Consider the following 23,085-nt stretch of genomic DNA (forward strand, 5'->3'; position numbering starts at 1 on the left):
GGTACGCCGACTCGGGAGTGAGGACGATCCCTGGCACCGCAGGTATTGCTTCCCGCAAACTCAATGCGGAGGCTCTGACGGAAGAATCTCGAACCCATAACGCCTCTGCCTCTGGATCTGGTCACATCGACTCCGGCGAGTCTGACAGCCACTCTCTCTAGATCTGGAATCCGGTCACTGTATCTGCCTCTCGCCCGTGTCTCGTCTCGCCTTGTCTCTTCAACCTCTTGGAGCTGCTGCAACGACCGCTCAGGTCACTCAACGTGCACATGCACTCGTCGGAACAGACGCCGTCATGCGAAGTCTCACAACTCGGGACTGTATTCCTCCTCTTTCTGTTGTACTCTGTGCTGTCGCATGTGCTGCTACACTTGTCGAACGTCATGATCCCGAACGCTCTCCGATGTAATACTACGATCCTGTAATCAGACGATGACATCCCCCCAGTCCTGCAATAGAGATGGCGAACTTTGAGAAACTCAGAAGCATCCCGGAAGATGTGGAAATTAAGCTTACACCGGATTTCCCCTCTGCACCTTGAGCTGAGGTCTGAGGCGATATCAACTGAATCGTATATTGTCTAGACAGGGTACATCGCTGACTGTAGCTACAGACGTTGCGGACGAGCGCTGGGCGCGCCGCCCGATCTGGCGATCTGGCGGTCGTCGCGACATTGATCCCGACGCGTGCTGCGTTCAAGTTCAAGTTGGACGCGACCTACAGGCGTCGTCTGCCCGACGACCTATTCGACGTCCAGCCTCTACAGTAGGGCGGACTGCGGCCGACGACTTGATGCAGGCAGGATCAATATAGAAGCCTTCTGAACAAAGCGGGCGCCCACAGAGGCCCACAGAAGCGGACACGCGCTGCTCGCACAGCCTTCCCCTTGTCTCTGCACCCTCTTCGTTGTGTATGAGCAGGGCTATGAGATGAGACGGATGTTGGTAACCTTCCCAGGTGTGTAAGCTGTATCATGATTAGGCGAACTGATTGACGGGAGTCCTAGACACAGGATCCGAGTCTGTCCTGTATCGGGGATAGGGTGTAGAAAGGACGTCAGGGCCTCCTGCGTCGTAGATGCACCAGACAGGGACAACAGACATGGCGTGCTTACCCCTAGCATCTGTTGTGCGGCGCCCGGTGCTGCTACACGCTAGCACTCACCATGGGGTTATGATTCAAGTTCACACTGCACCGGTAGAGGCAGCCGCCACAATTTCACCACCAGAATCGTGCCTTCAGTTGATGCATCCAATAAGGATCTCAAACCGACCGACATTAGAGGTGAGTGTTAATCCTGAAGTTGGTGTATAACATACGAATGGCTTAGCATTACCGTTCCGATCCAGGAGTATGCGGAGGATCCGCTTGCTGGTCATAGTTAGGACTCGGAAGTGCAAATCACCTGTTCGGGACCTGTTCCGCCGTTTGACCCGGAATTGCGCGTGTCCTCAAAAAGGTGGTGGTATAATGACGACGAGCATGCGATCCCCGACACGCAGCGGCGTCGCTGAACCTTTCCTCTTCCGGTACGCTTTCCCCTCGTTAGCTAAGATTCCTGCACTGACGGCCCCTGATATCACCGCCCAAACGGTCTGTTCTTCCGGCGGCAGAATGGCGATAACGATCTCTCACGGAACCAATTTCCTAATGCTCGCTGTGGGTCCACATGCCGAGTATGGACAACCTCCTCCTCCAGGCGCTTCTGCTCGCTCCCGACATTCCATCCACAACCACTACAGACCTCCTGCAGCCCCTCTACACCCCAAAGCCATGCGTATAGCTATGGTGAAAATTATTGCCCCGTCGATGGGCAGAATGCTGCTCGTCAGCTACCGCGCTGCCAACAATTCCAGCATAACCCGGATATCCTGGGCGCTAACAAATTCGCTCAAAACCAGGGTTTCAACGATGTCGGACAGACTGACAACGCGTATGACACGATCCAGGCTGAGAGTGCGCAATAAGTGGCTGCAGGGGCAGCCGGTGCCACTCGGGGTCATCGGTTTGTACTTGAGGACGCTCGTGGACAGCTTCGTCGTGCGTTCGCGAACTATAGAGCGCCTGTGCCGTCTCTGTCGCCTCCAACGGCCTCGCCGCAGGCAAGTACCCTCTCTGCCCCATCTGATATCTGAAACTCTCAACTAATTGTTCTCCAGCTGCCCGACACGAGGAGTGACTCGAGTAGCCCCGCTGGCTCGGTCGGGGGCCAGCCGAGCCGCCACGGCGGAGGCGGCGGAAACAGGAGCCCCCGGGACGTGTCTCATGTCCCAGGCGTTACAGGACAACCGCACAGAGCTCAGGGCTCACAGATGGGTGCAGTGATACCCGTTCAGGGCGAGCAAAACGCGTCGCCACAATCGATTAGCCCCGGGCCTCCCTACGGGGCATATATTCGGCGCGGCAGATTGGAGCAAACGGACTATGAGAATGTGGCCCATGGAATGACGGGTAATGTACTCCAGCGTCCTCCGGTGCATCGATTTGCATCGACAGGCGTCGTAGCGGGCCCATCGTCGCAGAACGTCTTCAACGTGCCGCGCCACGTCCAGGGCGGGGGCCCTCCTGCATACCCGCAACCCCCCTCGCTCCCTCAGACGCCACATCTCGATCTACGCACCCGCCAGCTCTCTCTAGACGATAGACCGGTGCATTACGGAGGGCACCTACAGCTGCCACAGCAACCGTATGGCGTGGCGCTGCCGATCCCACCATCTACGCCCATGGGACCCATGGGCATCGGGGCCGTGCAGCAACCCCAGCTGCCTTTGACACACACCGCCGCCGCCATCCTGGGTGAGAACCTGACGCTGGGCATGTTATCCGACTCTCCGATTCCTGGTGAAAAGCCTAACTACCCCTACCCGACTCTAATCAGGGCGGCCATCCTCGGGAGTCCGCGCAGGGCTCTGACGCTGCAAGGGATATACAGGGCTCTCGAAGACAGATTCGAATGGTTTAGGGACCATCGAAATGACAGGGCATGGCAGGTGGGTGTTACCCAGGCATTGTCTTTACGCCACAGACACTGACAAGAGGAGGGCAGAATTCAATCCGCCATAACCTGTCTCTGAACAAGATATTCCGCAGGCTGGCGAAGCCTATCACCGAACCCGGAAAGGGCAGCTACTGGACCGTGGACTTCGCCGCAGGCGAGGGCAACAAGCGTGAGCGCAAGCGTTCCAAGCGCGCTCGCAGGACCGAGCAGGCGCGCCATGCCACCGAAAGCGATGCCCCTTCCTCCTCGCGCCAGATGGAGGAACACGGCAGTAGCAGCGATGACGAAGGTGACAACCAATCCGTGTCGACCTCCCAGAGCCAGAGCCTCCCTCCAACGCCGTATATCGGCCGATCGTTCTACGAGGAACTGCCTGTCGACCCAGCGCTGCTCGACCAAGGTCACATTGTCGGACATGGCCGCATGTTCCCGCAGAGGAGCCCCAGGATGGGCCCGGCACCGTATGCGCGCCCGGCCTTCCCGATGCCCATCCCTGCGTCTTCAAATCATGAGTCTCGCTTCGCTGCGCTCGGTCAGTTTTCCTTGCGCCCAGGTCAGACTACGACGTTCGGAGATCTGCCTTTCGATCCGCGCGCATCTGGTCTCGATGCCTGGGAGGCTTCCTTCATGGCAGGACCTCCTGTGCCGCCCACCTGGGGCACCCAGGCTTCTGCGCCGCCGATGTTCAATCCGTCATTCCAACCCTCTAGGCCTACTCCCGGGGCCGGATATCAGCCGCAGATGAGAGGGCGCCCTGTTCGGTCTGTGACAGATCCTGCCACCACGACTTCGAGTCCTATTGGTACCCCGGCGGGTGTCCAATCCAGCCCATCTCACCACGGCGCTCTCACCGTCTCCGCCGAGAGCCTGGCGTCTGCTACTGGCGCGAGCTCAAGCGCTACCTCTGAAGCTGGAAGCGTCCACAACGTCGCTGGGCCCAGCGTACCCCAGGTTTATAAGCGCGAAAGCAGCTCCTCTTCCTCGTCCCAGGGGTAAGCAGCTCGTCATCGTTGACTATGACCCGCTGCAGTACGCCAATACCCCATGCTGTCGACGACTCATCGCTAGCCCCGCACCAGGTGCCTGTTCTCGTCAAATCGCTATGCATGTCAATATCGCGCTAACCGCCAAGCCTCGCCGTCTGCATGAAAACAAGTCACATCTCGCTATCATCATCCTCATGCTATCTTGCTTTCGTGTTTCGCAAAATCGCAGCCTCAACCCCACTCTCAAACTCTGCTTTCAAATGCGCCTCAATTCTATTTGGCATCCTCGTCTCCTGCAATCCGTGGGAGAATCAGTTTCCCCCTTCTGTACCAGATGTCCAGTTCTGCCATTGGGGAACACATCGCTGTCTATACCAAACCAAGTCTGTATTTTATTGTGAGTGTCCGGTGTACGATTACGGTCTCGGTGATCTTTGCTCTGTCCTGCTATATCAAACCTGCTCTCGCATCCAAAGAAAGGGAAAGTCTCGGATCGTTAACGGATTGCGGTCCCCCCCCCCCACTCTACATGCTGTGCTGTACGGATTTCCGGCTTTACCTGTGCCCCTGTGAATATCTGCTGTGTAGCATCGTCGTGTTAAATGCCTGCTGTCATGTACATAGTTTGTAAGTGTCTATAGCGTTAGCCAACAACATAGCGTCACCGTGACGTCCTTTCGCGGCTCTACAGGGCGGAGGTCGACAAGGTAGGCTATGGATGCCGGCGAAGGACACCGAAACTTTGCCGATGAACGCGTTACATCTCACAGCGCTGAACAGAGTGCATGGTCGGCGTGTCCAAAGAGACTTTAATCATAGGGACGTATGAGATACGACTACGAACGAATATTCTACGCTTCATCATTATGCGACTCTTGTCCACTCGTCATCTGGGTAACTTGGTAGTCTGACTCGGTCCATCACTTTGCCTTCCCGCAGTTCATACATCATCGGTTCGTTCATCTCGCCATAAAATATGAACCTTCGCAACGAGCGACAGGCCACCGCGACGTCCTCTGCGAATTGCTGGATTTCCTCCTGCAACAATGGGAAGGGGCGCATCCACGTTGCCTCCCAGACGAAAGTCTCCAGCGTCAGGCCGGGCCGCAAGAAAGGCCGGGTGTCATAGACGTCCATGCTCGTGAGCGTCGGCACCCGGCGACCCTTGTATGTCGGGCGCGTGAGCAACCGTGCACTCGTATGTGTATACTAGCAGCGCTACTCACAAAGTGGAACCCAATCACGTCGCGAACCTCGAGGTACTTCAGACATTTGGGAAGACCGCGGCGGAATGCGACGGCAGGAATGGTTTCTTCATCCTCCCCGATGCGGCTCTCAGCCATCTTGAAGCTGATCAGTTGGTCGCCGAGCAAGTAGAGTATCTCGTCGATCTCTCTTTGGGGAAGCATTCCGACTGCGAGGTGCGTGATGCCACGTGCGGAGCGAGCGAAAGGATGGTATCCTGTCTCGCAGCTCAGATACTTGAGGTGGTTGAGGGCGGTAGCCGGGATGCGAGGTACAGGCTCGGTGCCGCTCACGCTGTTCCATTGAAGGAAAGTGATGTCTGGCTGTTGTGCAAACAACTTGACGATCTCCGGTGTGAATGGTGCGTTTGTGTCGAGGACACGGAGTCGGAACGGACACAGGGCCCCAAGTTGTTCCAGCACAGGCAAGAGTCTTGTCGAGTTGGTGTCGTCGAACAAAGTCAAAGCGAGTCCCTTCAAATTCGGAACTATGCGGAATATATCCACCAGCGCTGCAACCGCCCTCTTCTTGACTCGACTTTTCGCGCTGTGGATCTCTAGCGCGTGCACCATGCGTGCACGTCGCACTGAAGCCTGGAGCGCGGAATGTATAGCCAGAATATGCCGGGTTCGCCACCGCTTCAAGACGATCACCCTGTACAGGTACGGGTCGGCTTCTCTGTGAGCCACTCGACATATGAGGCTGGATGAGAGAAGGGTATCGCAGTCGTCCACATTCGCGAAAACGAGCGACCATAGCTCGGGCGGGAGTTCACGAGGCTGAGGGGGCGGGGGCTGGGCTCCGTCAGAGCCCGTATGTGTATGCGTCTGCTTAGACTGGAATGTATCAGTATCGCGGTGTCTGATGACCCTCATACAGGTCTCACCTTCTTCGTCTTATGCTTACGGCTTGTCTTCATCTTGGCGGGGTGTAGGTACGCGAGAAAGGCGACGTGCGACGTCGCTGGGTGAAGCAAGGCGGTACCTGCGAGGTTTCTGCAGAGGAAGATATAAGGCGTGCCACTCAAGTGCCACTGGTAAGGCTTTGTCCCTTCGAACCTAGATTCTGACATGAAATTGGTCGCCATCAGCCGCTCTTTTGTATAAGGGATCTTGAAGATAACTGATGCCGCCACAGCCACTGGTAGGGACCTTATTGACATAATAGGCGTGCATTGTTCGGGCTGCGGTTAAACATTTCCAAGCGTCCTTGTTGGCCGATATATGGGTACAACGCCATGTCTAAGCTCTTGTTTATATGTGACGAGTTTTTGCCCTTGCCGTAAGTTATTGAAGTTGATGATTGTAAGAGCATGCTAAGCCACAAACCAGTTGGTCGCTGTCTCATGGTGACAACCCAGTGGTAACTAGCGTAGTACTTCAGGGCACCGCAGTACGACCCGCATCATGCACGACAGTGAACAGTGATGCTACGAGCATGTTGTCGTTGGAAGTTAATTTTTATCCTTGTGACGATCCTGCTTTTCATCAGCGCATGATATACTGGGCGCCATATGGTCAATGACGCACCCTGACCATGATACTCATGCGTTGCCCGCCATTGTATTGCTTGCCGCCAAATTGCCCGTTCAGGAGAACGGAATGCTGGAAGTCGAATCGTGTCGTATCTCTGCCCAGAGATGAGCCCATGGATTCCTGCTGATCAGCCGAGGCTTACCGTTGGATGTACACACTTCCGGACTGGAGTGGTAATGTATAAATCTCCTCAGGATTCGAGATGTTCTCTAATTTGAGAAGGCGCGGCGCCCCTAGGCTTATACCCAGTATCCACGAGCCGCTGGCTCCGACGTTGTCTACGTGAGGCTTGCATCGTGCTGCAATCAACGAGAGGCATTCATAGCTGCTGAACCAGACATACACTTATTTCGCCGTCGGAAGCAAGGTGGAGAAGGTGTGTCTGAACATTCGGGCTAGGGTAGATGGCTTCCAGACGGTCTAGGGCGGGCAGCAGGTCCTCCGCAACTTCTGATCGCAAGGACGATACATGCATCTCTCTAAATCGTCTGATGACACCGTCATAGTGTCCCTACGTAGCGATGGTAAGCGTTATCGTCTCATAAGCTTACCTGTTGTCAACCCCGACATACCTCCTGGAAGTCGTAGTATTCATCAGGCAGGAATAGTGACTGGACGGACACTCTATCGTCTGTAGTGCCGCTGGTTGGACGAGTCCGCATGAGCTCCTTCCGCCGTAGCCTGAACGACCTCCTCTCCGAAATATCAAGTTTCCGAAGCGCAACATCTAGCAGAGCACGCTGTTCGCGTATAGAGAAGAAGTCCGGGAAGTATTGGAGGTCCGCGGGTAAGCCCAGGCGGGTAGCCTGCTGAAGTCTCCTAGCGGTAGTTGAGATATGTCGCGAGTAGATGATAGATACTGAATTGGCATGACGGAGATTGCAGGCGAGCTTCCGCGCGAGCATGGTCGACCACTGGTCGTCGCCTACAAGCTCGGCGAATGCTTGACAGTCAGGGGTGCTGCACGTGACCAATGGACTCGACATTGGACAATCATGGCACTGGCGCCGGCACTGGCACTCTGTTGGCATGAGCAAAGAGACGACCATATGTATTTCCTGGATATAGCGCGAAGACGACACGGGAGAAAATGTCTGGTGAGCTTTATCTTGGTAAGTATGCGCGGGAGACAGCTGAGGATGTGATGTGTGCCAATTGAAGAGAAGGATGAGCTCGCAGACTGAGTGAGTGCAGAGTCCACGCGATGCGCACATGTACGTAACATCAGTACTTAAGTACTTAAAGTTCACTCAGTCGATATGTTCCTTTCTTCTTGTCTTTCATCACACCCTCATCATTGTCTGATCCCGAGCAGGAAGGATCCAGCTGTCTTACACAATGAAGGTGCGCAAATCCCCGTCTTGACTGGGTAGTTGACCACTCATCCGTTGCGGTGTAGGTTGAATACAACATGGACGACGGTGAATGGCAGGATGTCCCAGAAGTAGACTTTGCGCCGTTGTCACAGACCCAGTCGGCGTCGTCGAGCCCTATCGGCGTGCAAAAGGCCATCCGCAGACGCAAGACTCACAAGACGGCGAGCCTCACGCGCACGCCTTCCGTATCGTCTCGACGATCCGCGACGCCCGTAGTGCCACTGCGAGAAGAGACACCTACCCTAGTGGATTACGAGCAAATGCAGCGGGATGTCCTTTCTGGTGCATCGTCCATAGTATCCTACATCGTGAACGTCCTGGCGATCGCCAAGTTCTGGCTGCTGAAGAAGCCACTCGCGGTCCTCGCCTTTGTTGTGACCCTGGCCTTCTGTCGAGGTGCGTCGCAGACAAGTCCCGCTTTTGTTTTCGCCTATGTGTATCCCCGGCATCTCATCCAGCACGTTCTGGACTGGTGCCACTGCATCCGGTTCGGCCACCACGGACAGAAGCCGAAGTCAGCGAACTTCGCCCAGCTTGTCAAGCTGCAAGACAGCTTCGAGAGCATCATGGATGCGAACGTGCGCACGGGCGCGATAGGTCTTAAGCTCAAGGGATCGGAAATGGTCATGCGCGACTTAGTCGCACGCGTGCGCGCGAGCGACCTCACGAGCCGCGACACCCTCGCGGAAACCCTCTTACGGTTCGTCGAGGATGCGAAGAAGACGGGAGAAGGCCTGCACAGGCTTAGTGCGAAGATCAACGGCGCCGTGGATGAGTGAGTCCGATTCCTGTTCAGCATGTCTGACATGCACACGCTAACCACGCGTACTCAGCATTACAACCATGAACGGCCAGGCGATGCGCACCATCGAGGCAGTCTCGAACAGGGGGAGCTTCTCGTTGTCGCGTATCATGACCCGTACCGACACCGAGGCGGTCATCCTCCGCTCGTTCGAAGACGCGTTGGACACGCTCACCAAGGAGACCCACCGCGCAGTGCTCGAGGCCTCCGTCAGCGCCGCAAACCTCGAGCGGCTCCAGGAGCACCTCCTCACCATCCACGAGATCATCACGCGGGAAAGCGTCGCGCTGAACGATGCGCAAGCGGAGCTGCCCTCCGAGTTGTGGACGATCCTCAGCGGGGACGGCAGCACGCGCCACAAGAGCGAGATGCACCTCACGCTTCTGAGATATATCGGGCGCTACCGCAAGGAGGCCACCGCGCATGTCGTCTTTACGCACGAGGTGCTCCAGGAGGTCGAGGCGGACGCGGAGGAGCTCAGGGAGCGCGCGGCCGCGCCTGCGATCGTGGGCGATCGCGTACCTGCGGAGGTGTTGCTTCAGAGCATTGGTGACGGGATTGAGAAATTGAAGGCGGGGCGCCAGAGAACGAGCGAGAAACGGCAGGCGTTGATGGACAAGCTGCTGGCGTCGCCGGGCGATGTGTTGGGCATCAAATTTGATTGAGTGCGGTGCCGAGTTTGCTTGTATTCTTCGGTCCCTTCAACATTTTGACTGTTTGTAACACTCCAAAGGAGTGATGTTCCGACAACCATGCCTATATTTGTATCATCTCGATCATCGTCATGACCCAATGCGTCCTTGTGCCAAAGATCTAAGCATCAGTGTATTCGTATTTCCACACTCGGATTGTAGATGTTAAACTCACCCTTTCGTGCACGAGCAATCCCATATCCCTTGTCCGTATCGATGCTCGGGGCTCTCAGAGATGTAAGCGGGGGATATGTAGGTGATTTGTTGGAAGGGAAGAGTAAGTTGGAAACCGAAACGTCTCGACATACGAAAGGGCAGCAACTGGCGTTGTGGCGCGTACCCACCCCGGTCTGGGCCACAGACGCGTCGCGACCGGTGGTCAACGGGACCCTACCAGAAAGTGCCAGATCGGACTGAGGTGTAGGCCATTGCATCAAGGCACTCGCAGATGCGCATAGAACTTGTCATTGGACATCAGAAATTACAGGTAGTGTCAACACTGGGGCCCCTGTCAAACGAAATCGGTTGCGTGGCTAGCATTGCAAGACATCCCCAAGGAGAGCCACAACGGTGGTTTCCAGATGCTAGACGACTCTCACTGCTTTACCGTAGGTGCGACAGCGTCACACATGAACCTCCAGTGCATCTTCCCACACCGCGAACACGGGGTCGCCGGCTGAACGACATCCTTCTTCGGACACTGCACCCCTTTATGCGGGCCTTTGCACACCGGACATGCCAAAGTCCCCCTGAACTCGGCCAGTCGCCGCAGCCGCTCGATGCCTTGCGGCATCAGCGGGCGGACGCTGTCACGGGCGTTCATGAACTGGGAACGCCATGGCGCTGCGTCGCGCCTGAGGTGGTCCTGGAACTTCTGCTCTATGAGGATCGCGAGCCGCACGTCGCGGAGGGTGATGCCCGGGCTTTTTGACGGTTTTGCGTCCCGCGTCGTGGGCAAGGGGCGCGCCGAGTGCGTGTGCGTCCTGATGTGGATGGATTCGTCGTCGACCAACATGGTGCAATGGTGCTGGACGAGCGAAGGTCAACGAATCAGAACGAGCATCTTGAGTGAGGTGCAGAGCGAATGATACACTCACATCCTCTGCGGTCTGCACACTGCCTACGCTCTCCGCAAATCCAACGCCGCTTCATGATGCTCCGGCCCAAAGAAGAAGATTTTACGAGCTCCGGGCGACATCGTCACCCCGCGGCAAGCGCTTGTCTGCCGTGAACTCCGAGCTTCCAATGAACCACCCCTGCTGGTACAAAGGGCTGAGATACTGCACGATCTCCTCCTTCGTCAGATATGGACACGGATAGTTCGGCGCGTCGGGCAAGGGAGGGAGCGGCAGGAGCCCACGCGCCTTCGCATTCGCCTCGCGCTCCCTGCGCCGTTCTTCCTTCTGTGCCTCGGTTCGTGGTCCAGGGCTCCTTGTCTTTATTTCATTCTATGTTATGGCTCGAGATGTAGGTGCTGGATACTCACGGATGGTGGGAGCTGTCCTCTGAGCTTGTAGGCGAAGCTGAGAAACTCTCGTCCCGACAAGGATTGAGGTCGGTCATTGGAGGTTCTGCATCTTGTACAGGAGTCCCTGTAGGCTCGGATGCAGGCTCGGCACTTGTAGACGAGGGATGTTGGTCTGTAGACTCAGAGGTCGCCCTGGCCCAAGTCGCGTGGAAGGGACGATGGTGGGAGCATGTTGAGAGTTTGGGCGGTCTCTTTCCAGCGAGCAGACCAAGCTGGAGGGACTTCTTCACCGCGAAGGCATGGACTAGCATTGGCGTGGGAGCAAAACAGGCAGATTCTAGGATATAGCACTAAGCAGACAGTGACGGACCACGGTCTTCCCAAATCCTGAAATTGGCATCTTCGTGGCGTGGGAAACAGCAGTGACTGCGAGCGCTTCCACAGCTTGCTCCCGACCAGGCTAGGTTCGCAGATCGAACACTAGTACCCCGCGCTGGTGTCATTGTGCCAGTCGGTTCTCAGCGCAGACGCAATATAATAAGTGCAGAATCCAGATGGTACATATACTGTAACAACGGTGACATTGCTATGCTAGTAGTGCTGAGCGCGCGAGCTAGTAGCTCACAGATCAAACTAAGCAACTCCCCCAACGACGTCGGAAGCATATATATTTCGAGACAAGCAATGCTAGCAACGATAACAACAGCCAACATCAAGCAATACAGCATATAAGACCGAGATAGCAAAGCCCTTGAATAGTCAAGGTCTGTACGAGATGCAGGCACGGTACGATCGATGCAGAGCAGGATGATAGATAGCAAGGAGATAGAGCAAGCACGTTTGTGCACGACGAGGGATAGCGAGGCAAGAGCGATGAGCAACGACGACAAATCATACAAAACGGGATTTAAGCAAAGCGGCAGCGACGGAAGCGAGGCGGGCGACGGGAATAGCAAGTGTGGCGGGACAGAGCGGTTAACCAAGAAAGCAGCAAAAAGTGCGTGTCTACAAGCGATCAGGTCAGTACAGGACAGCAGGAGTCATTTAAAAGAGAGCGAGATTTTGGAGAAATGTGCTCAGCGAGCTTCTCAATCTTGAGACGAATCGGAAGGCGTGCTTCCCTGTCTATACGCCGGGGCAGGAGGCGCGGGACCAGCACCAATGCCCAGCCCAGAGCCGGGCGCCCCACCAACACCAGTGAGTTGGCCAGTAGCGACATTGACAGTGTCGCGTGCCAAGTTGAGGCTGGGATGCAGAGTCGGCTGAAGGATGGGCGCAATTGGAACGGGTGCCGCCTGCGTAGTGACATTGGACATCGAGGGCGTCGCGCGCCCTCTCGAGGAGTTGGAGGGCCGGCCGCTGGACCTTCCAGTCGTGGGCATGGTGACGCGGAACGTAGGGGCAGTGGAGACAGGGTTTCCGGGCTGAGTGGGACGAGCGGACGGCTGCGAGGGTATACCCATGGTTCCCTGGAACGTGTTGAAGGACGCCTGACCAAAAGTCGGCTGGCCGAAGGAAGGTTGGCCGAACGTGGGCTGCGCTTGCACACCGGGAGCAGCGCCTGGCGAGCGGGTGTAGGGAGACTGGCCGCGCCTGGCGTTGTTCCGCGCAGCTGCGCCGGGCTCGGTACGCGAGCGGCCTTGGCCAACGACGTGCCCACCATTACGAAGCTCCGGATCAATGTTGATCTCCTCGAGGGGTGCCACAGACACGGAGAAAGCTGCGGTCTGACCGAGGGTTTGACTAAGGGTTGGAGTCGCTGCAGTGTTCAGGGTCAATGTAGTGTTCAAGGTAGCGTTCTCTTCGTCAGAACTACTTTGGTCATCCATTTGGTTGGAGGCGGAGCCTCCTTGCATGGTAGCAAGACGCTCGCGCTCTGCCTTGTTGGGACGCTTGTTGCGCTTGCGCTCGCGTTTATTGCCTAAACCAGCGCCGATATCAACGGTCCAGTAGCTGCCCTTGCCAGGCTCAGTGATGTCCCTCGCCACCTTGCGGAACAGCTTGTTCAGAGAAAGGTTGTGGCGGATAGAGTTCTACAAGGCAACAATGAGTCTCATACGTGATCACGAAGTAGTGACACGCACCTGCCAGGCCTTGTCCTTTGCGTTGTCCCTGAACCACTGGAACCTGTCCTGCAACGCCTGATATATCTCTTGCAGCGTTAAGCGTCTCTTGGGGCTCGACAGAATAGCAGCCTTCACGAGAGTCGGATACGGGTAGTTGGCTTCTGCCCCGGATAGGTCGGATCCGCGAGCATGTCCAACGTAACCTCGTCCTCGGGAACGGGTGAACCAAACGGATCTGTGTCTGTCGTCGAGCTCGCTGTGTTCGCAGGACTGAACGGCGCCATCGGAGGCGGCGAATGCCTGATCGGTTGAGGTACCACTGCTTGAGGATGGACATGCCGCACTGGACTGGCATAGCTCGGGGGCGCCCCCACGTCGTCAGGGGGGAGGAGACAGTTGACGCATTTCATAATCAATCGCAGGAGGAGGAGACGGTTGGCGCATGTCATAATCAACTGCAGGAGAAGGAGGGCCTCGCTCGAATTGCGGGGCTGGGGGGTCGGGCAAGCGCACCGGCGGATCCTGCGCCCTGGGAACATAGGGCGGGCTCTGCGGCTCGCGGGCTCGAGGATAGGTGTGCGTCCTCGGGCGATAGTAGTCTGCCAGAGGGATCGTGCGGCGCGCTCTCGTACCTCACATGTCCAAGCCAATCCGCCGCGCCTGCGCGTCGTACGCTGGGTACCGCTCCGGGTTGAAAGGCAGGGGCGCGTTCAGCGGCTCGTGCATGTGGAACACGCCTGCCATCGACACCTGCTGCACTGCACGAGGACGTTCCCGACTGCTCTCGTCGCTCTCGTCGCTCCGCTCGCTCCCATTGCCGCTGTCGTCGCTCTCCTGGCTCCGTTGGCTGCGCTCGGAGCCGCTGGGACTGCCGCTGCTGCTTCGTCTGCCGGAATACTGGGGATCAAACATATCAGAAAAGCACATCGGATAAGCAGAACTCTAACTTGCCTGCGTCGACGGCGTGTGTGAGGGCAGTGGCAGAGCACGGCCACGGTAGTCGACAGGTGCATGTTGAACTTGCTCGTGGCCGCCTATGGGCGCGTAGCGCAAGCTCGGCGGGCGCGGAGGGGCCTCCCTCGGGACATACGGAGGGTCGTCGACGTAGATCGTTGCATGAAGATGACTGGGTCGTCTGCGATCACGAAAGCCCTGAGTCTGGCTCGCGAATTGTGGGCGTCGTGTGGCGTAGTCCGGATGCGCCTGGTGTCCACGAGGTGGGGGCCCACCACCGCTCGCATCGCTCGACGACTCGGATTCAGAGCCTGATCCATCTCTGCTGCGACGGGCCTGAGGAGACTCGGGGAAAGCTGGCAAGGGTGGCGGACGGTTCGTCGAGAATCCGTGAAGGCGCCTGGAGGGGCTGTGGCCGTCCATACTTGGAATGCGGACCCACAATGAAAAACAGGAAGTGGTTGTCGTGAGAGAGTGCAGGCGCCCTAGACGCGCGGCGTAGCATCCGTTTGCGACGAGTGGCCAAGGTGGTATCGTGAGGAGATCGTGAAGATGGCGTGGTGGTCCGCGCGAGGACGAGGAAGACGGGCGGGGGCGCGCCTCTTCTCACGGCAATTCCGCAATTTCTACCTTTCTGGCCATGCCAGATCACGAAAGGTACGCGCTTTGAAGCGGGGACAGCTTTGACAACGTCCCTGAGCCGCCGTTGCCGGTGGACAATGCATGCTCGAAAGAGCGTGCGGCGTGGCCGCTCCCGTTCCCAGCACACTAATCCCTGTCAAAGCAAGTGTTTCAGCTACTTCACGTACTAACCTCATATCGTTTGGCCAGACTATCATCTTTGCTCAGGCATCGATTGCCAGAGGCTAGGTGCCAACAAATTTGAGTGGCACTTCCTGGTTACACTCAGTCGAACCTTCGGCGACAATGCCTGAAGCGGCCACTGGCATCACCATCTAGAAGCCAGAACGCATCAGGTGCGCTGCTTGTTTCTCTCGGGACGCGACTTACTGACGCTAAGGCTTTGCTTTGTGCTCCTCATTCGCACTGCGGGTAAATCACCAGAGACGATCCGATGAATGTAAGTGGCTGCCAGTGGCAGTGGCGCACTTTGTGGTCGCCTGTAGGCGCCGCCGATCGCCCTGGTACTCGAATTGTATATCCAACAGTGCGTTCGGGCTGTCTATCATGGAACTCACGCAGGCATGCCCGACCCAGGTCCTTGCCAGAACAAGTATTGGCCCATCGCGTTCTCTTCTTCAATATGCCCAATTCGAACCAGGAGCTGCCACCGTCCGAGTCAAGAACCCCATCCCCTCGCACAATCCTCTCTGCGCTTTGGCTCACTTCTTTCGACTGCAGATCACACTCGAAGCGGGGTTCGAAGGTTGCCAAGGACAGCCGGGTTTGCTCTTCGAGTTGACTGGTTGAACGCAGCACGACAGAGCACGGCGACCGACAGTGCAGAACTTTGTCCCAGCGTGGGTTAATTCTTTGCCTAGTGGCGTGTAGACGGTGCCTTCAAGCAACTGGTCCCGCATTGTCATTGATTTGCAGCGCTTCCCCTTTACATTCATGTCAGATCTAGAGTCGTTGCACTTGCATTGCCAACGCAGGGCATACGAAGTGGCGCAGCTTCTGTCTGCAGCCTGACTAGCGACTGGAGTCGGGAGTAACATAACACCATTTATGTTAAGCCAGATTAAGGTCGTTCCTATGTATATGTTTCACACAATGAAACGACGTCGACGCCCGTCGTCGATACGCAAGCATCCACGATCCTCTCCGGGTTCCCAACCTCTCAGGCTTGGTGGTTGTCGGAAGAGGCGGCGCGCGGCTACCGAACGACCGGCATATTCCGCTGGCGCTCTCCGTTTCTTGATTTGGAAACTGCAGTCTGTCCAGAACTTGATAGAAACCGCTGGGCCTCAGTTCTACCTTGTCACTTTGTTGACCAGTCCAGATTAGCTCGTAATGGCAGGAAGTCGATATGAATACGTGAAGAAATTCGAGCTTCCCGATCCATTGCTGATGGGAACGTTTCTCGTTCTGCGCATCGACGGACATGCGTTTCACAAGTAGGAGCGTCGAGCTAGCTTTCAAGCCCAAGGCACTAACGAACGAACCTCATGACAGGTTATCAGAAGCGCACGACTTCGCCAAACCAAACGACGAGCGCGCTCTACAACTGATGGATCACGCTGCACGCGATGTTATGAACGAGTTCAAAGAGATCTGTCTTGCCTTCGGCGAGTCAGACGAGTACAGGTAGAGGTCATCCTTGTGTTTATGGTCATACAGTCTGACGTTCTCTGGATCTGCTATCTGCAGCTTCCTCTTTCGAAATGCACGACACTTTATAACCGCCGCCAGTCCAAGATCCTTACCACCGTCACATCCCTTTTCACTTCATCATACGTCTTCAACTGGTCGAAATACCTACCAGACAAAGAGCTGAAGTATCCACCTTCGTTCGACGGCCGGATTGTTATGTATCCCTCGGCGAAGGAAATCCGCGACTACTTCGCATGGCGACAAGCAGACAGTAAGCAGCCGCCTGATCTCCTGACTGCTCACGCTGAATTGGCTGATGGTCAGCCTGAAGCGCACATAAATAACATGTACAACACGGTCTTCTGGGCGCTCGTGCTTCAGGGTGGAGAGAGCACGACTCAAGCGCACGCTACACTCCGGGTGGGTACGCAGTCTGGCGGAGCATGGAACCTGACACCGACATCGAGTACAGGGAACGGTGTCCAGCACAAAACACGAGATACTGCATTCGCGGTTCGGTACCAACTATAACAATCTGCCTGCACGATATCGGAAGGGTAGTATTCTCGTACGCGAACAGGTCCGTGATAGCAATAGAATGTTGAGGCATGCCATTCTTATTATGTTTATTTTAGGTCGTTCCCGACGCAAGCACTCTACTGGCACCAGGGCCTGAAAGGGCAGCAGGTTCTCCTGATGTCGAGAACTCAATTAGCCCTGAACTTAGTACGCGCAAGCCTGCAAAGAAGCGAAAGCGCAGTTCACGGTAGAACTGCTGCACGGTGACATCATCGGCGACGAATTCTGGGACCAGCGACCCTATTTGCTCGCGGAATAGCCAGGCTGCGCACAGAAGGCTTACGCTACGTCTTCTATTCAGTTGAGCCGTTGACTTCTAGTGTGCCTAATGATAATGCAGCTCCATGTGGAACACCCCAAACTAGCTGTGCTGTGCGCGTACTAATGCCATTCGCCGTCTCGAATCGCTCTATGTCGACATTCTGAGAGGTCAGCAGGAGGTAGCTATACGTACATACGACGGATGGTCTTCCGATAGGCGAGAACCCGTGGCACAAGCCGTTCTAATTAACCAAGAAGGCTCACTCCAAGATGTCCGTCCTTCCTAGGATAGACCGTGGTCGTCTATACTACATGTCGACGTCGACCATCGTCAGCACATGTAAGTCAAGAATCTCATAGGCCGACAAATTAACCGCGATGAATCGGCTCGGTCACATTTGCGTCGACTGATATGCTTTTTTGTATCTCTCCGCGACATTTCCAGCAGTGTACCTCGATCGCGAGGATCGAGAGGCGGTGCAATTGAAGGGATGAATTGGACACACCGTGGCGACCCACCACCCATTGGGGAATCTGGAATACATGGTGCACAAAACTTCCTCATTCTATCCGCCGCTATTACTGAAGCTCCGGCATTGCACCCGCGCACAGCTTCGAGCATAGTCGGAGGCGTGCCTGCAGTGGTGCACTGAACTTAGACATTGCGCATGCGGCGTATCCGTCGCAACTTCGGACAACCTCATACCGGACGTACGATGGCGTGGATTGCAACATCACGATGGCTTCAGCACAGGGGACACGGCGGCAGGAAGCAGGGCTCACATCATGGTTATGACCACCTCGGAGAACCATGCCAACCCTGACTTGAACCTAACACAGCGTGATGCTTGCCTTCTTCCCCGCATCCTCTCCGACGCACGCTCAACGCGTCGCTCTGACCGAGCATCCGGTACGTAACATGCTCTGCTATGTCGCCTTTACTGTATCGAACAGTACGGCATTACTACTAAGTAGTACTGAGTACACGGCCTCTAATCACTAAGGCATTGACTTAGAGGCTATGGCTGCAACCATATACTGTAACCTCATCGCGGCGTGCAGAGTTGAATATCCCTGGGACATTTGGAACGAGCTCGAGGACATATTTGAACGACTGTAGTACTCGACTGCAACTCAACGTCGACGTCGACTGCACCGATGCGGCCTGCCTGAAAAGGGAAGGTGTGACTCGATGCCTGGCTGTCTGCAGTCGCAAGTGACTCTTCACACATCACACACGCGCTCGCCTGCACGACAACGTCCGACTCATCCCTGACCTTCATTCTCGACCACCACCATCGCCCGCCGCATCCAATCGTGCAGGCTGTGCACACGGACGACGTCGACGCCGAACGACGATGAGCAACACCACCACTGCCTCCGCATACCCGTTCGTGCGCCGGAGGATCGGCCGGGCGCCCTCGCCTCCCACATGGGCGTGTTACGAGCAGATCCCGTACGACGATGACTACAGTGACAGCGGATCAGAGGACAACTCGTGCTCGGAGGACGACGAGGATTATGGGCGCATCGTCCACCGTAGCAGCGACGTCTCGGACGGAGATCGCCACGGCGTGCATGAGAGAGAGGAACATGCGGGTCGCCCAGACGGTGGCATGGAGATTGATGAGAGCGACGAAGCCATGTCCGAGCAGAAGATTGCCGAACTGAAGAAGGATGTCAAAGGCAAGCAGCGTGCCATTGATCCTGAACCTGAGAGCCCCAAGAGACAGCATCGGCGAAAGCGCCGCCAGCCTGTCTTCACTCTGCGACCGATCCTGACCATCCAGAGGAGCCAAGGATTTGTATGGAACCAGGTATGAACATAATCTGCTGCTGCACGACATGGATTGCTGACCCATGTGTACATTATACAGGATCTATTTGTCCCGCCGTATATCAAGGACAGATGTTCGTTTCTTTCCTCCCCATGCCGTGCTTGTTCATGTTTCTCCGATTCTGACCCTGCCTTGCTCCCGTTTGCTTGGCCTTCATACAGATGTTGCCTCCACGTCTCCGCCGAATGGTTCTGGATTCATTTCATCCTCGGTGTCGTCCAACAACTCGTCCACGATGGATTACGAGGTGGAGGTCGTGGAAATCCGGGTGAAGGAGGGCGAGCTCAACGATATTCTTCCCCATTGATTTTACATACTATCGCTTTCGCTTTCATTCCACCATTTCTCCGCATTGCTTCCACATGTTCTGTCCATAGACCATCCTCATTGTATATCGATTGCACACATATACCTCACCACTTTGTATCACATCTATACACTTGGTAGCGCGCTCTGCTAATGCTATTAATACGGACTCGGTTCACCAGCTCATGAGCTGGCGCGACTTGTATGCAACTTGTTGTCAGACTGTAGCCAGCAGCGCGTCTTCAACTTCCCGCATACGAGCAGCCTCCTTCTCTTCTTCTCTTTGCTTCTCCTTCACTGCTTCTGCTGCCCTTGCAATTTTGTACGAAGGGGTCACATACGGCTTGTAATCCAGGTGCTTCTTGACATAGAAGCACATATATGCCTGAGACTGTGAACTCAAGCATGCTCGAAGGCTCGAATGTGAGACTCTGTGAAATTAGCCGTAAGCCGTTGGGAGGGTCAAAGAGTTATGAAACCCACTTGTCGTCATCGAACCTGTACCACTATCACGAACCGGTTTAGATGAAGTCCTCTTACGACACAGGCTTACGTACCTCATCCTGAGAGCGAGCGAAACACGTGTAGTGCCCATTGTTGATCTGGCCTTCGTGACAGACCACGGCGAATAGATCGTATTCATACATACTGCCGGGCCCCGGCAGGCTGCTTCGTGCTTTCATAAGATGTCCGAAGCCGAGGGTCGAGGGAGTAAACTCACGAAGACGAAGCGGAGTCTGGTACTCCGTCCGTCCCCTCCTGCTCTCTCACAGCCATAGCGAGAGAGGTGTAAGGGGCCATGTTGATGCTCGACGGGAATCGGACTTGGGCCTCAATCTTCTGTGCCGCCGTCTTGTCTCCGGACTTGTGCTCGAAGCGCTTCACCCGCGAATCAATGGGAGGCACGAGTGCCAGAATTACGCGGATTCTCACCTTGAACTGGAAGCTCAGGACGGGCGGCAGCTTTCGGAGGCTCAGTCGCTTGTTCGCCTCCTGGACAGTGCTACAGGATTAGCATCGAAGACGAGCACAGTCTCAAAAATAGCACGCACATGGGAAGGTTTCCCACATTTGGCGCAATCGTACCCGCTCGGGCCCAGTTTCTCCGGCTGAGTAAACCTAGAATGCCATGAACAGGAACGTCGATGACCACAACGGGCAATAGTCACCTCCGCAAGCAGGAAGCAAGGGTCAGTTCGTGTTCGGCGTGTCCCCCGCTACCTTTGTCCTGCAATTCCAGACTGATGTCCAGCATGGGATCTGACGTGCTTGTAACGTTGCCACACCGACCGCACTTGACATCGCTCTGCAAAAGCCCTGCAAATATCGAATGGACAATGCAAATGCACTGGAATTTGGTTGAACCTCGGCTCGTTGAGTGGATGTGATTCAAGACGGCCATGAAGAACTCGTGTGCATCTTGCTGCGCGTATCCAGACAGCTCCGCTGAAGCGCGCCACGTCGTCGCCAGGAAGCTGGCGGGACCATATGGTGCTGCATTCTCCGAGTACATCTGTCCGAAGTCATCTCGAAAATGAGAATCAGTACGTATGGCGGATGCAGATGGAAGTTCTGACCTCAGAGAAAAGCTTATCCATCTCGCAACAGGTGCAATCTTTGTTCTTGCATAGCAAGTGGTTGTGCTTATCGCTGAGAAAAAAGTCGCGAAGCAGTGGGTTGACGATGAAGGACTGCAAGATTGCGTTCATGAAACATGTATTTCCGAGGTTCAGGAGCCCGCGTCGTGCTACCCAATCGAATGGAGACCACAATCGTCAGTAAGCGATGCCAATGTGCTCAAGGTTAGGCTGTCCAGCTGACCTTGACAGGGCATAGAGATAGCCGCCTCAAGCATCGCACTTTCTTTGCGGTTGGGCTTCCAGGGTTCGAACGGCTGCCGGTCCTTCCTCGCCGCTGGAAGTGTTACCGTCAGATAGGTTGAGTGAAATCACAATCAGTTTACCTCCCACTATCTCTTCTGCACCAATTGTTGCAATTGCAAATGTACGTGCTGTGGCACTATCATAAACGAAGTCAGTGCACGCGTTGCAGTAGATGAATCCTGTCTTGACGTCGACACCTGTGCGAAGGTCAGCCTATGATCCGTATATCAGAATTAATGATACAGAGTGTACTGAGTAGACAGCATCGCCGTCGTGAAGGTACGGGAAGAGCGATACCAACAAAAGTCATGACCGGCCTCTTCAACGTGGTCCCTCATATGACCTTCATTCCAGCACCCGGTGAAAGGGCAGTGCAAACACGCGAACGGTCGCAGAGTGGATTGGCAAGTATCGCATATTGGAAAAGATAACTGCCAATGTAAGGGGCCGTTCAGTTGACTGTCAGTGCGCAACAAAGAGGCTACGCACCTTGCGACGCTTTGCGGGGCGTGAGGCATGATTGAGACGTCGAATATTCCAGATTCCGAGTGCCCTAATCTTCTGTACAGATTCCTCCTTATCTAGAGGGTGCGATTCGATGTGTGGACACGTCGCAAGACCGGTCCCGGTGGAGGTAAATGGAGCATCCTAACGAACGCAGTGTTTGTCAGTCCCTGCACGGTGATCCTCGAGCACTTCGATGTGACTTCACCTTGCTCATGATGAATACGTTCAAATGAAAGCAGACAGGACCTAATAATCTTGAAGACAATTAATGCCACGAATGTCGTGTTGTGGCTGCTTGGTGGCTGCGTACTGCCAGACCGGTCCTGCCGGAACTGACGGAGAGCGCGCCGACGCGCGGACGTGTTTGGTGCACGTGATGCTGTGTTTGTCCCATAAATGGCTACTAGCTAAGTTACTTACGTCCGTATACTGGTATCGTCCTTTCCGTTCACTCTGCGTCTCTCGACTTGCGTCGCTCATTAATCGTGCTTCTTATTGGATAGAGACGAGAGCGTTGTTCTCAATAGCCACCTTGACTACATCTCCTTGAGGTCATGAGACTTCTTAAGAGCCTTTTTGCGAGCTGTCTCGGTGGTAGCGAGGACCCGCGGGGCGTAACTTCGCCGACCGAAACGCAGCATGACAGTTCCCGGTGCAAGTTCTGTAGCGCTTCGCCGGAAAATGGCTTCGATGTTGTCTGGGAGGTCAGTCTTCGCCGTCTCCTAGTTCTTGCCCGACCGAATGAGTGATGACAGGACGAATCTTTCACCGTATTCACGGACCGAGATCCAGCAGCTGCGCACCATTTCCTTGTAATTCCCAAAATCCACATTGGTGAGTACAGGATTCTGTACTCTGAGTTTCAGCCTTCAAAGTACTATGAACGTACAGACAATGTCAAATCGTTGACAGCAAAAGACGCTCCAATGGGTATGTCTCATGTATTCGCTAGCTTTCGCCATTCATGATTATGGTGCACAGTCAGCAGAATGTCCGAGATTGGCCATCGTGTCTTGGACGATCTGAAGGTACCTACAACATCACAACGGTAAGTCTTCCGTCATAGGACCGCCAAGGCTAGACACGCTGCTTATGGTCGCAAAGTTTGGGTTTCCATATACCCCCTTTCTTTTCAGTCAATCATCTACATATGCATGCCCAAGGCTTGCCTTATTGTTCTACCGCACGAGCTCTTAAGTACCGCGTATCCGCTGGTAGCGGGGCGCACGGTAAGGGGTTCAGCTGGTTCTGCGAAGCAGATCAGGCTGTTCGCATCTTAGCGAAAGGCGGCCAAATTGCAGTCTTCCCTTGCTGA

At 55.4% G+C, this 23,085-nt stretch overlaps 12 protein-coding genes across 12 annotated transcripts; 7 read left to right on the forward strand and 5 right to left on the reverse strand.

Moving 5' to 3' along the window:
- Positions 1-1,132: 1,132 nt before the first annotated feature.
- Positions 1,133-2,427, forward strand: B0H18DRAFT_160127 (uncharacterized protein). The gene is made up of 4 exons (XM_048036918.1): positions 1,133-1,284; positions 1,350-1,529; positions 1,614-2,102; positions 2,160-2,427. Exons 2-4 carry the CDS (start codon positions 1,354-1,356, stop codon positions 2,323-2,325), a joined length of 831 nt encoding a protein of 276 aa, XP_047895741.1. The 5' UTR covers positions 1,133-1,284; positions 1,350-1,353; the 3' UTR covers positions 2,326-2,427.
- Positions 2,428-2,732: 305 nt separating this feature from the next.
- On the forward strand, positions 2,733-3,142 carry B0H18DRAFT_873418 (uncharacterized protein; the record flags this gene model as incomplete). The annotated part of the gene is made up of 2 exons (XM_048040287.1): positions 2,733-2,990; positions 3,047-3,142. Coding segments are annotated over 2 exons (354 nt in total), but the record flags the coding sequence as incomplete, so codon positions are not given.
- A 1,688-nt stretch (positions 3,143-4,830) lies between these two features.
- Positions 4,831-6,745, reverse strand: B0H18DRAFT_160144 (uncharacterized protein). The gene is made up of 3 exons (XM_048036919.1): positions 6,116-6,745; positions 5,211-6,065; positions 4,831-5,148 (listed from the first exon to the last, which is right to left on the reverse strand). The coding sequence occupies exons 1-3, from the start codon at positions 6,389-6,391 to the stop codon at positions 4,849-4,851; spliced, it is 1,431 nt and encodes a 476-aa protein (XP_047895743.1). The 5' UTR covers positions 6,392-6,745; the 3' UTR covers positions 4,831-4,848.
- Position 6,746: 1 nt separating this feature from the next.
- Positions 6,747-7,669, reverse strand: B0H18DRAFT_873629 (uncharacterized protein; the record flags this gene model as incomplete). The annotated part of the gene is made up of 4 exons (XM_048040306.1): positions 6,747-6,858; positions 6,907-7,052; positions 7,108-7,275; positions 7,337-7,669. The coding sequence occupies 4 exons, from the start codon at positions 7,667-7,669 to the stop codon at positions 6,747-6,749; spliced, it is 759 nt and encodes a 252-aa protein (XP_047895744.1).
- A 506-nt stretch (positions 7,670-8,175) lies between these two features.
- B0H18DRAFT_873504 (uncharacterized protein) lies at positions 8,176-9,607 on the forward strand (the record flags this gene model as incomplete). The annotated part of the gene is made up of 2 exons (XM_048040297.1): positions 8,176-8,915; positions 8,974-9,607. 2 exons carry the CDS (start codon positions 8,176-8,178, stop codon positions 9,605-9,607), a joined length of 1,374 nt encoding a protein of 457 aa, XP_047895745.1.
- Positions 9,608-10,068: 461 nt separating this feature from the next.
- B0H18DRAFT_995014 (uncharacterized protein) lies at positions 10,069-11,461 on the reverse strand. Its single transcript, XM_048045297.1, has 5 exons — positions 11,219-11,461; positions 11,121-11,165; positions 10,817-11,070; positions 10,732-10,780; positions 10,069-10,661 (listed from the first exon to the last, which is right to left on the reverse strand). Exons 1-5 carry the CDS (start codon positions 11,411-11,413, stop codon positions 10,230-10,232), a joined length of 975 nt encoding a protein of 324 aa, XP_047895746.1. The 5' UTR covers positions 11,414-11,461; the 3' UTR covers positions 10,069-10,229.
- Positions 11,462-11,689: 228 nt separating this feature from the next.
- On the forward strand, positions 11,690-13,180 carry B0H18DRAFT_160212 (uncharacterized protein). Its single transcript, XM_048036920.1, has one exon. The coding sequence runs from the start codon at positions 12,173-12,175 to the stop codon at positions 13,025-13,027; it is 855 nt and encodes a 284-aa protein (XP_047895747.1). The 5' UTR covers positions 11,690-12,172; the 3' UTR covers positions 13,028-13,180.
- Positions 13,181-13,662: 482 nt separating this feature from the next.
- B0H18DRAFT_160214 (uncharacterized protein) lies at positions 13,663-14,582 on the reverse strand. Its single transcript, XM_048036921.1, has 2 exons — positions 14,120-14,582; positions 13,663-14,065 (listed from the first exon to the last, which is right to left on the reverse strand). Exons 1-2 carry the CDS (start codon positions 14,543-14,545, stop codon positions 13,802-13,804), a joined length of 690 nt encoding a protein of 229 aa, XP_047895748.1. The 5' UTR covers positions 14,546-14,582; the 3' UTR covers positions 13,663-13,801.
- A 1,449-nt stretch (positions 14,583-16,031) lies between these two features.
- Positions 16,032-17,395, forward strand: B0H18DRAFT_995020 (Thg1 C terminal domain-containing protein). The gene is made up of 7 exons (XM_048045298.1): positions 16,032-16,200; positions 16,259-16,334; positions 16,454-16,667; positions 16,728-16,816; positions 16,869-16,976; positions 17,032-17,122; positions 17,146-17,395. The coding sequence occupies exons 1-7, from the start codon at positions 16,097-16,099 to the stop codon at positions 17,232-17,234; spliced, it is 771 nt and encodes a 256-aa protein (XP_047895749.1). The 5' UTR covers positions 16,032-16,096; the 3' UTR covers positions 17,235-17,395.
- Positions 17,396-18,594: 1,199 nt separating this feature from the next.
- On the forward strand, positions 18,595-19,381 carry B0H18DRAFT_1117122 (uncharacterized protein; the record flags this gene model as incomplete). Its single annotated transcript, XM_048033531.1, has 3 exons — positions 18,595-19,053; positions 19,114-19,147; positions 19,236-19,381. The coding sequence occupies 3 exons, from the start codon at positions 18,595-18,597 to the stop codon at positions 19,379-19,381; spliced, it is 639 nt and encodes a 212-aa protein (XP_047895750.1).
- Positions 19,329-22,093, reverse strand: B0H18DRAFT_160266 (uncharacterized protein). Its single transcript, XM_048036922.1, has 13 exons — positions 21,976-22,093; positions 21,753-21,911; positions 21,565-21,694; positions 21,344-21,460; positions 21,202-21,294; positions 20,958-21,127; positions 20,550-20,893; positions 20,433-20,499; positions 20,314-20,373; positions 20,102-20,259; positions 19,938-20,046; positions 19,864-19,886; positions 19,329-19,811 (listed from the first exon to the last, which is right to left on the reverse strand). Exons 1-13 carry the CDS (start codon positions 21,982-21,984, stop codon positions 19,598-19,600), a joined length of 1,653 nt encoding a protein of 550 aa, XP_047895751.1. The 5' UTR covers positions 21,985-22,093; the 3' UTR covers positions 19,329-19,597.
- Positions 22,094-22,324: 231 nt separating this feature from the next.
- On the forward strand, positions 22,325-23,085 carry B0H18DRAFT_873511 (HIT-like protein; the record flags this gene model as incomplete). The annotated part of the gene is made up of 5 exons (XM_048040299.1): positions 22,325-22,474; positions 22,526-22,604; positions 22,662-22,700; positions 22,752-22,818; positions 22,875-23,085. The coding sequence occupies 5 exons, from the start codon at positions 22,325-22,327 to the stop codon at positions 23,083-23,085; spliced, it is 546 nt and encodes a 181-aa protein (XP_047895752.1).

Source organism: Fomitopsis serialis (assembly GCF_022376445.1).
Source record: "Fomitopsis serialis strain Sig1Antser10 chromosome Unknown B0H18scaffold_18, whole genome shotgun sequence".
Classification (NCBI taxonomy): domain Eukaryota; kingdom Fungi; phylum Basidiomycota; class Agaricomycetes; order Polyporales; family Fomitopsidaceae; genus Fomitopsis; species Fomitopsis serialis.

Bases quoted from the DNA above. Each gene is read 5' to 3' on its own strand.
- B0H18DRAFT_160127 (XM_048036918.1), top strand. From the start codon at position 1,354: ATGCGGAGGATCCGCTTGCTGGTCATAGTTAGGACTCGGAAGTGCAAA. The intron at 1,530-1,613 runs GTACGCTTTCCC...TTCCGGCGGCAG, and splicing joins GCTGAACCTTTCCTCTTCCG to AATGGCGATAACGATCTCTC. The intron at 2,103-2,159 runs GCAAGTACCCTC...ATTGTTCTCCAG, and splicing joins CTCCAACGGCCTCGCCGCAG to CTGCCCGACACGAGGAGTGA.
- B0H18DRAFT_160144 (XM_048036919.1), bottom strand. From the start codon at position 6,391: ATGTCAATAAGGTCCCTACCAGTGGCTGTGGCGGCATCAGTTATCTTC. The intron at 6,066-6,115 runs GTGAGACCTGTA...GATACATTCCAG, and splicing joins GTAAGCATAAGACGAAGAAG to TCTAAGCAGACGCATACACA. The intron at 5,149-5,210 runs GTGAGTAGCGCT...CCGACATACAAG, and splicing joins ACGTGATTGGGTTCCACTTT to GGTCGCCGGGTGCCGACGCT.
- B0H18DRAFT_995014 (XM_048045297.1), bottom strand. From the start codon at position 11,413: ATGCTAGTCCATGCCTTCGCGGTGAAGAAGTCCCTCCAGCTTGGTCTG. The intron at 11,166-11,218 runs GTACAAGATGCA...TCGGGACGAGAG, and splicing joins CCGAGCCTACAGGGACTCCT to TTTCTCAGCTTCGCCTACAA. The intron at 10,662-10,731 runs GTGAGTGTATCA...TCGCTCGTCCAG, and splicing joins GTGTGCAGACCGCAGAGGAT to CACCATTGCACCATGTTGGT.
- B0H18DRAFT_160212 (XM_048036920.1), top strand. From the start codon at position 12,173: ATGTGCTCAGCGAGCTTCTCAATCTTGAGACGAATCGGAAGGCGTGCT.
- B0H18DRAFT_160214 (XM_048036921.1), bottom strand. From the start codon at position 14,545: ATGGACGGCCACAGCCCCTCCAGGCGCCTTCACGGATTCTCGACGAAC. The intron at 14,066-14,119 runs GCAAGTTAGAGT...TTTGATCCCCAG, and splicing joins CACACACGCCGTCGACGCAG to TATTCCGGCAGACGAAGCAG.
- B0H18DRAFT_995020 (XM_048045298.1), top strand. From the start codon at position 16,097: ATGGCAGGAAGTCGATATGAATACGTGAAGAAATTCGAGCTTCCCGAT. The intron at 16,201-16,258 runs GTAGGAGCGTCG...ACCTCATGACAG, and splicing joins GACGGACATGCGTTTCACAA to GTTATCAGAAGCGCACGACT. The intron at 16,335-16,453 runs GTTATGAACGAG...TGCTATCTGCAG, and splicing joins TGGATCACGCTGCACGCGAT to CTTCCTCTTTCGAAATGCAC.
- B0H18DRAFT_160266 (XM_048036922.1), bottom strand. The intron at 21,128-21,201 runs GTCAGCTGGACA...TCGATTGGGTAG, and splicing joins TATCTCTATGCCCTGTCAAG to CACGACGCGGGCTCCTGAAC. The intron at 20,374-20,432 runs GTGCGTGCTATT...AGCACTGTCCAG, and splicing joins AATGTGGGAAACCTTCCCAT to GAGGCGAACAAGCGACTGAG.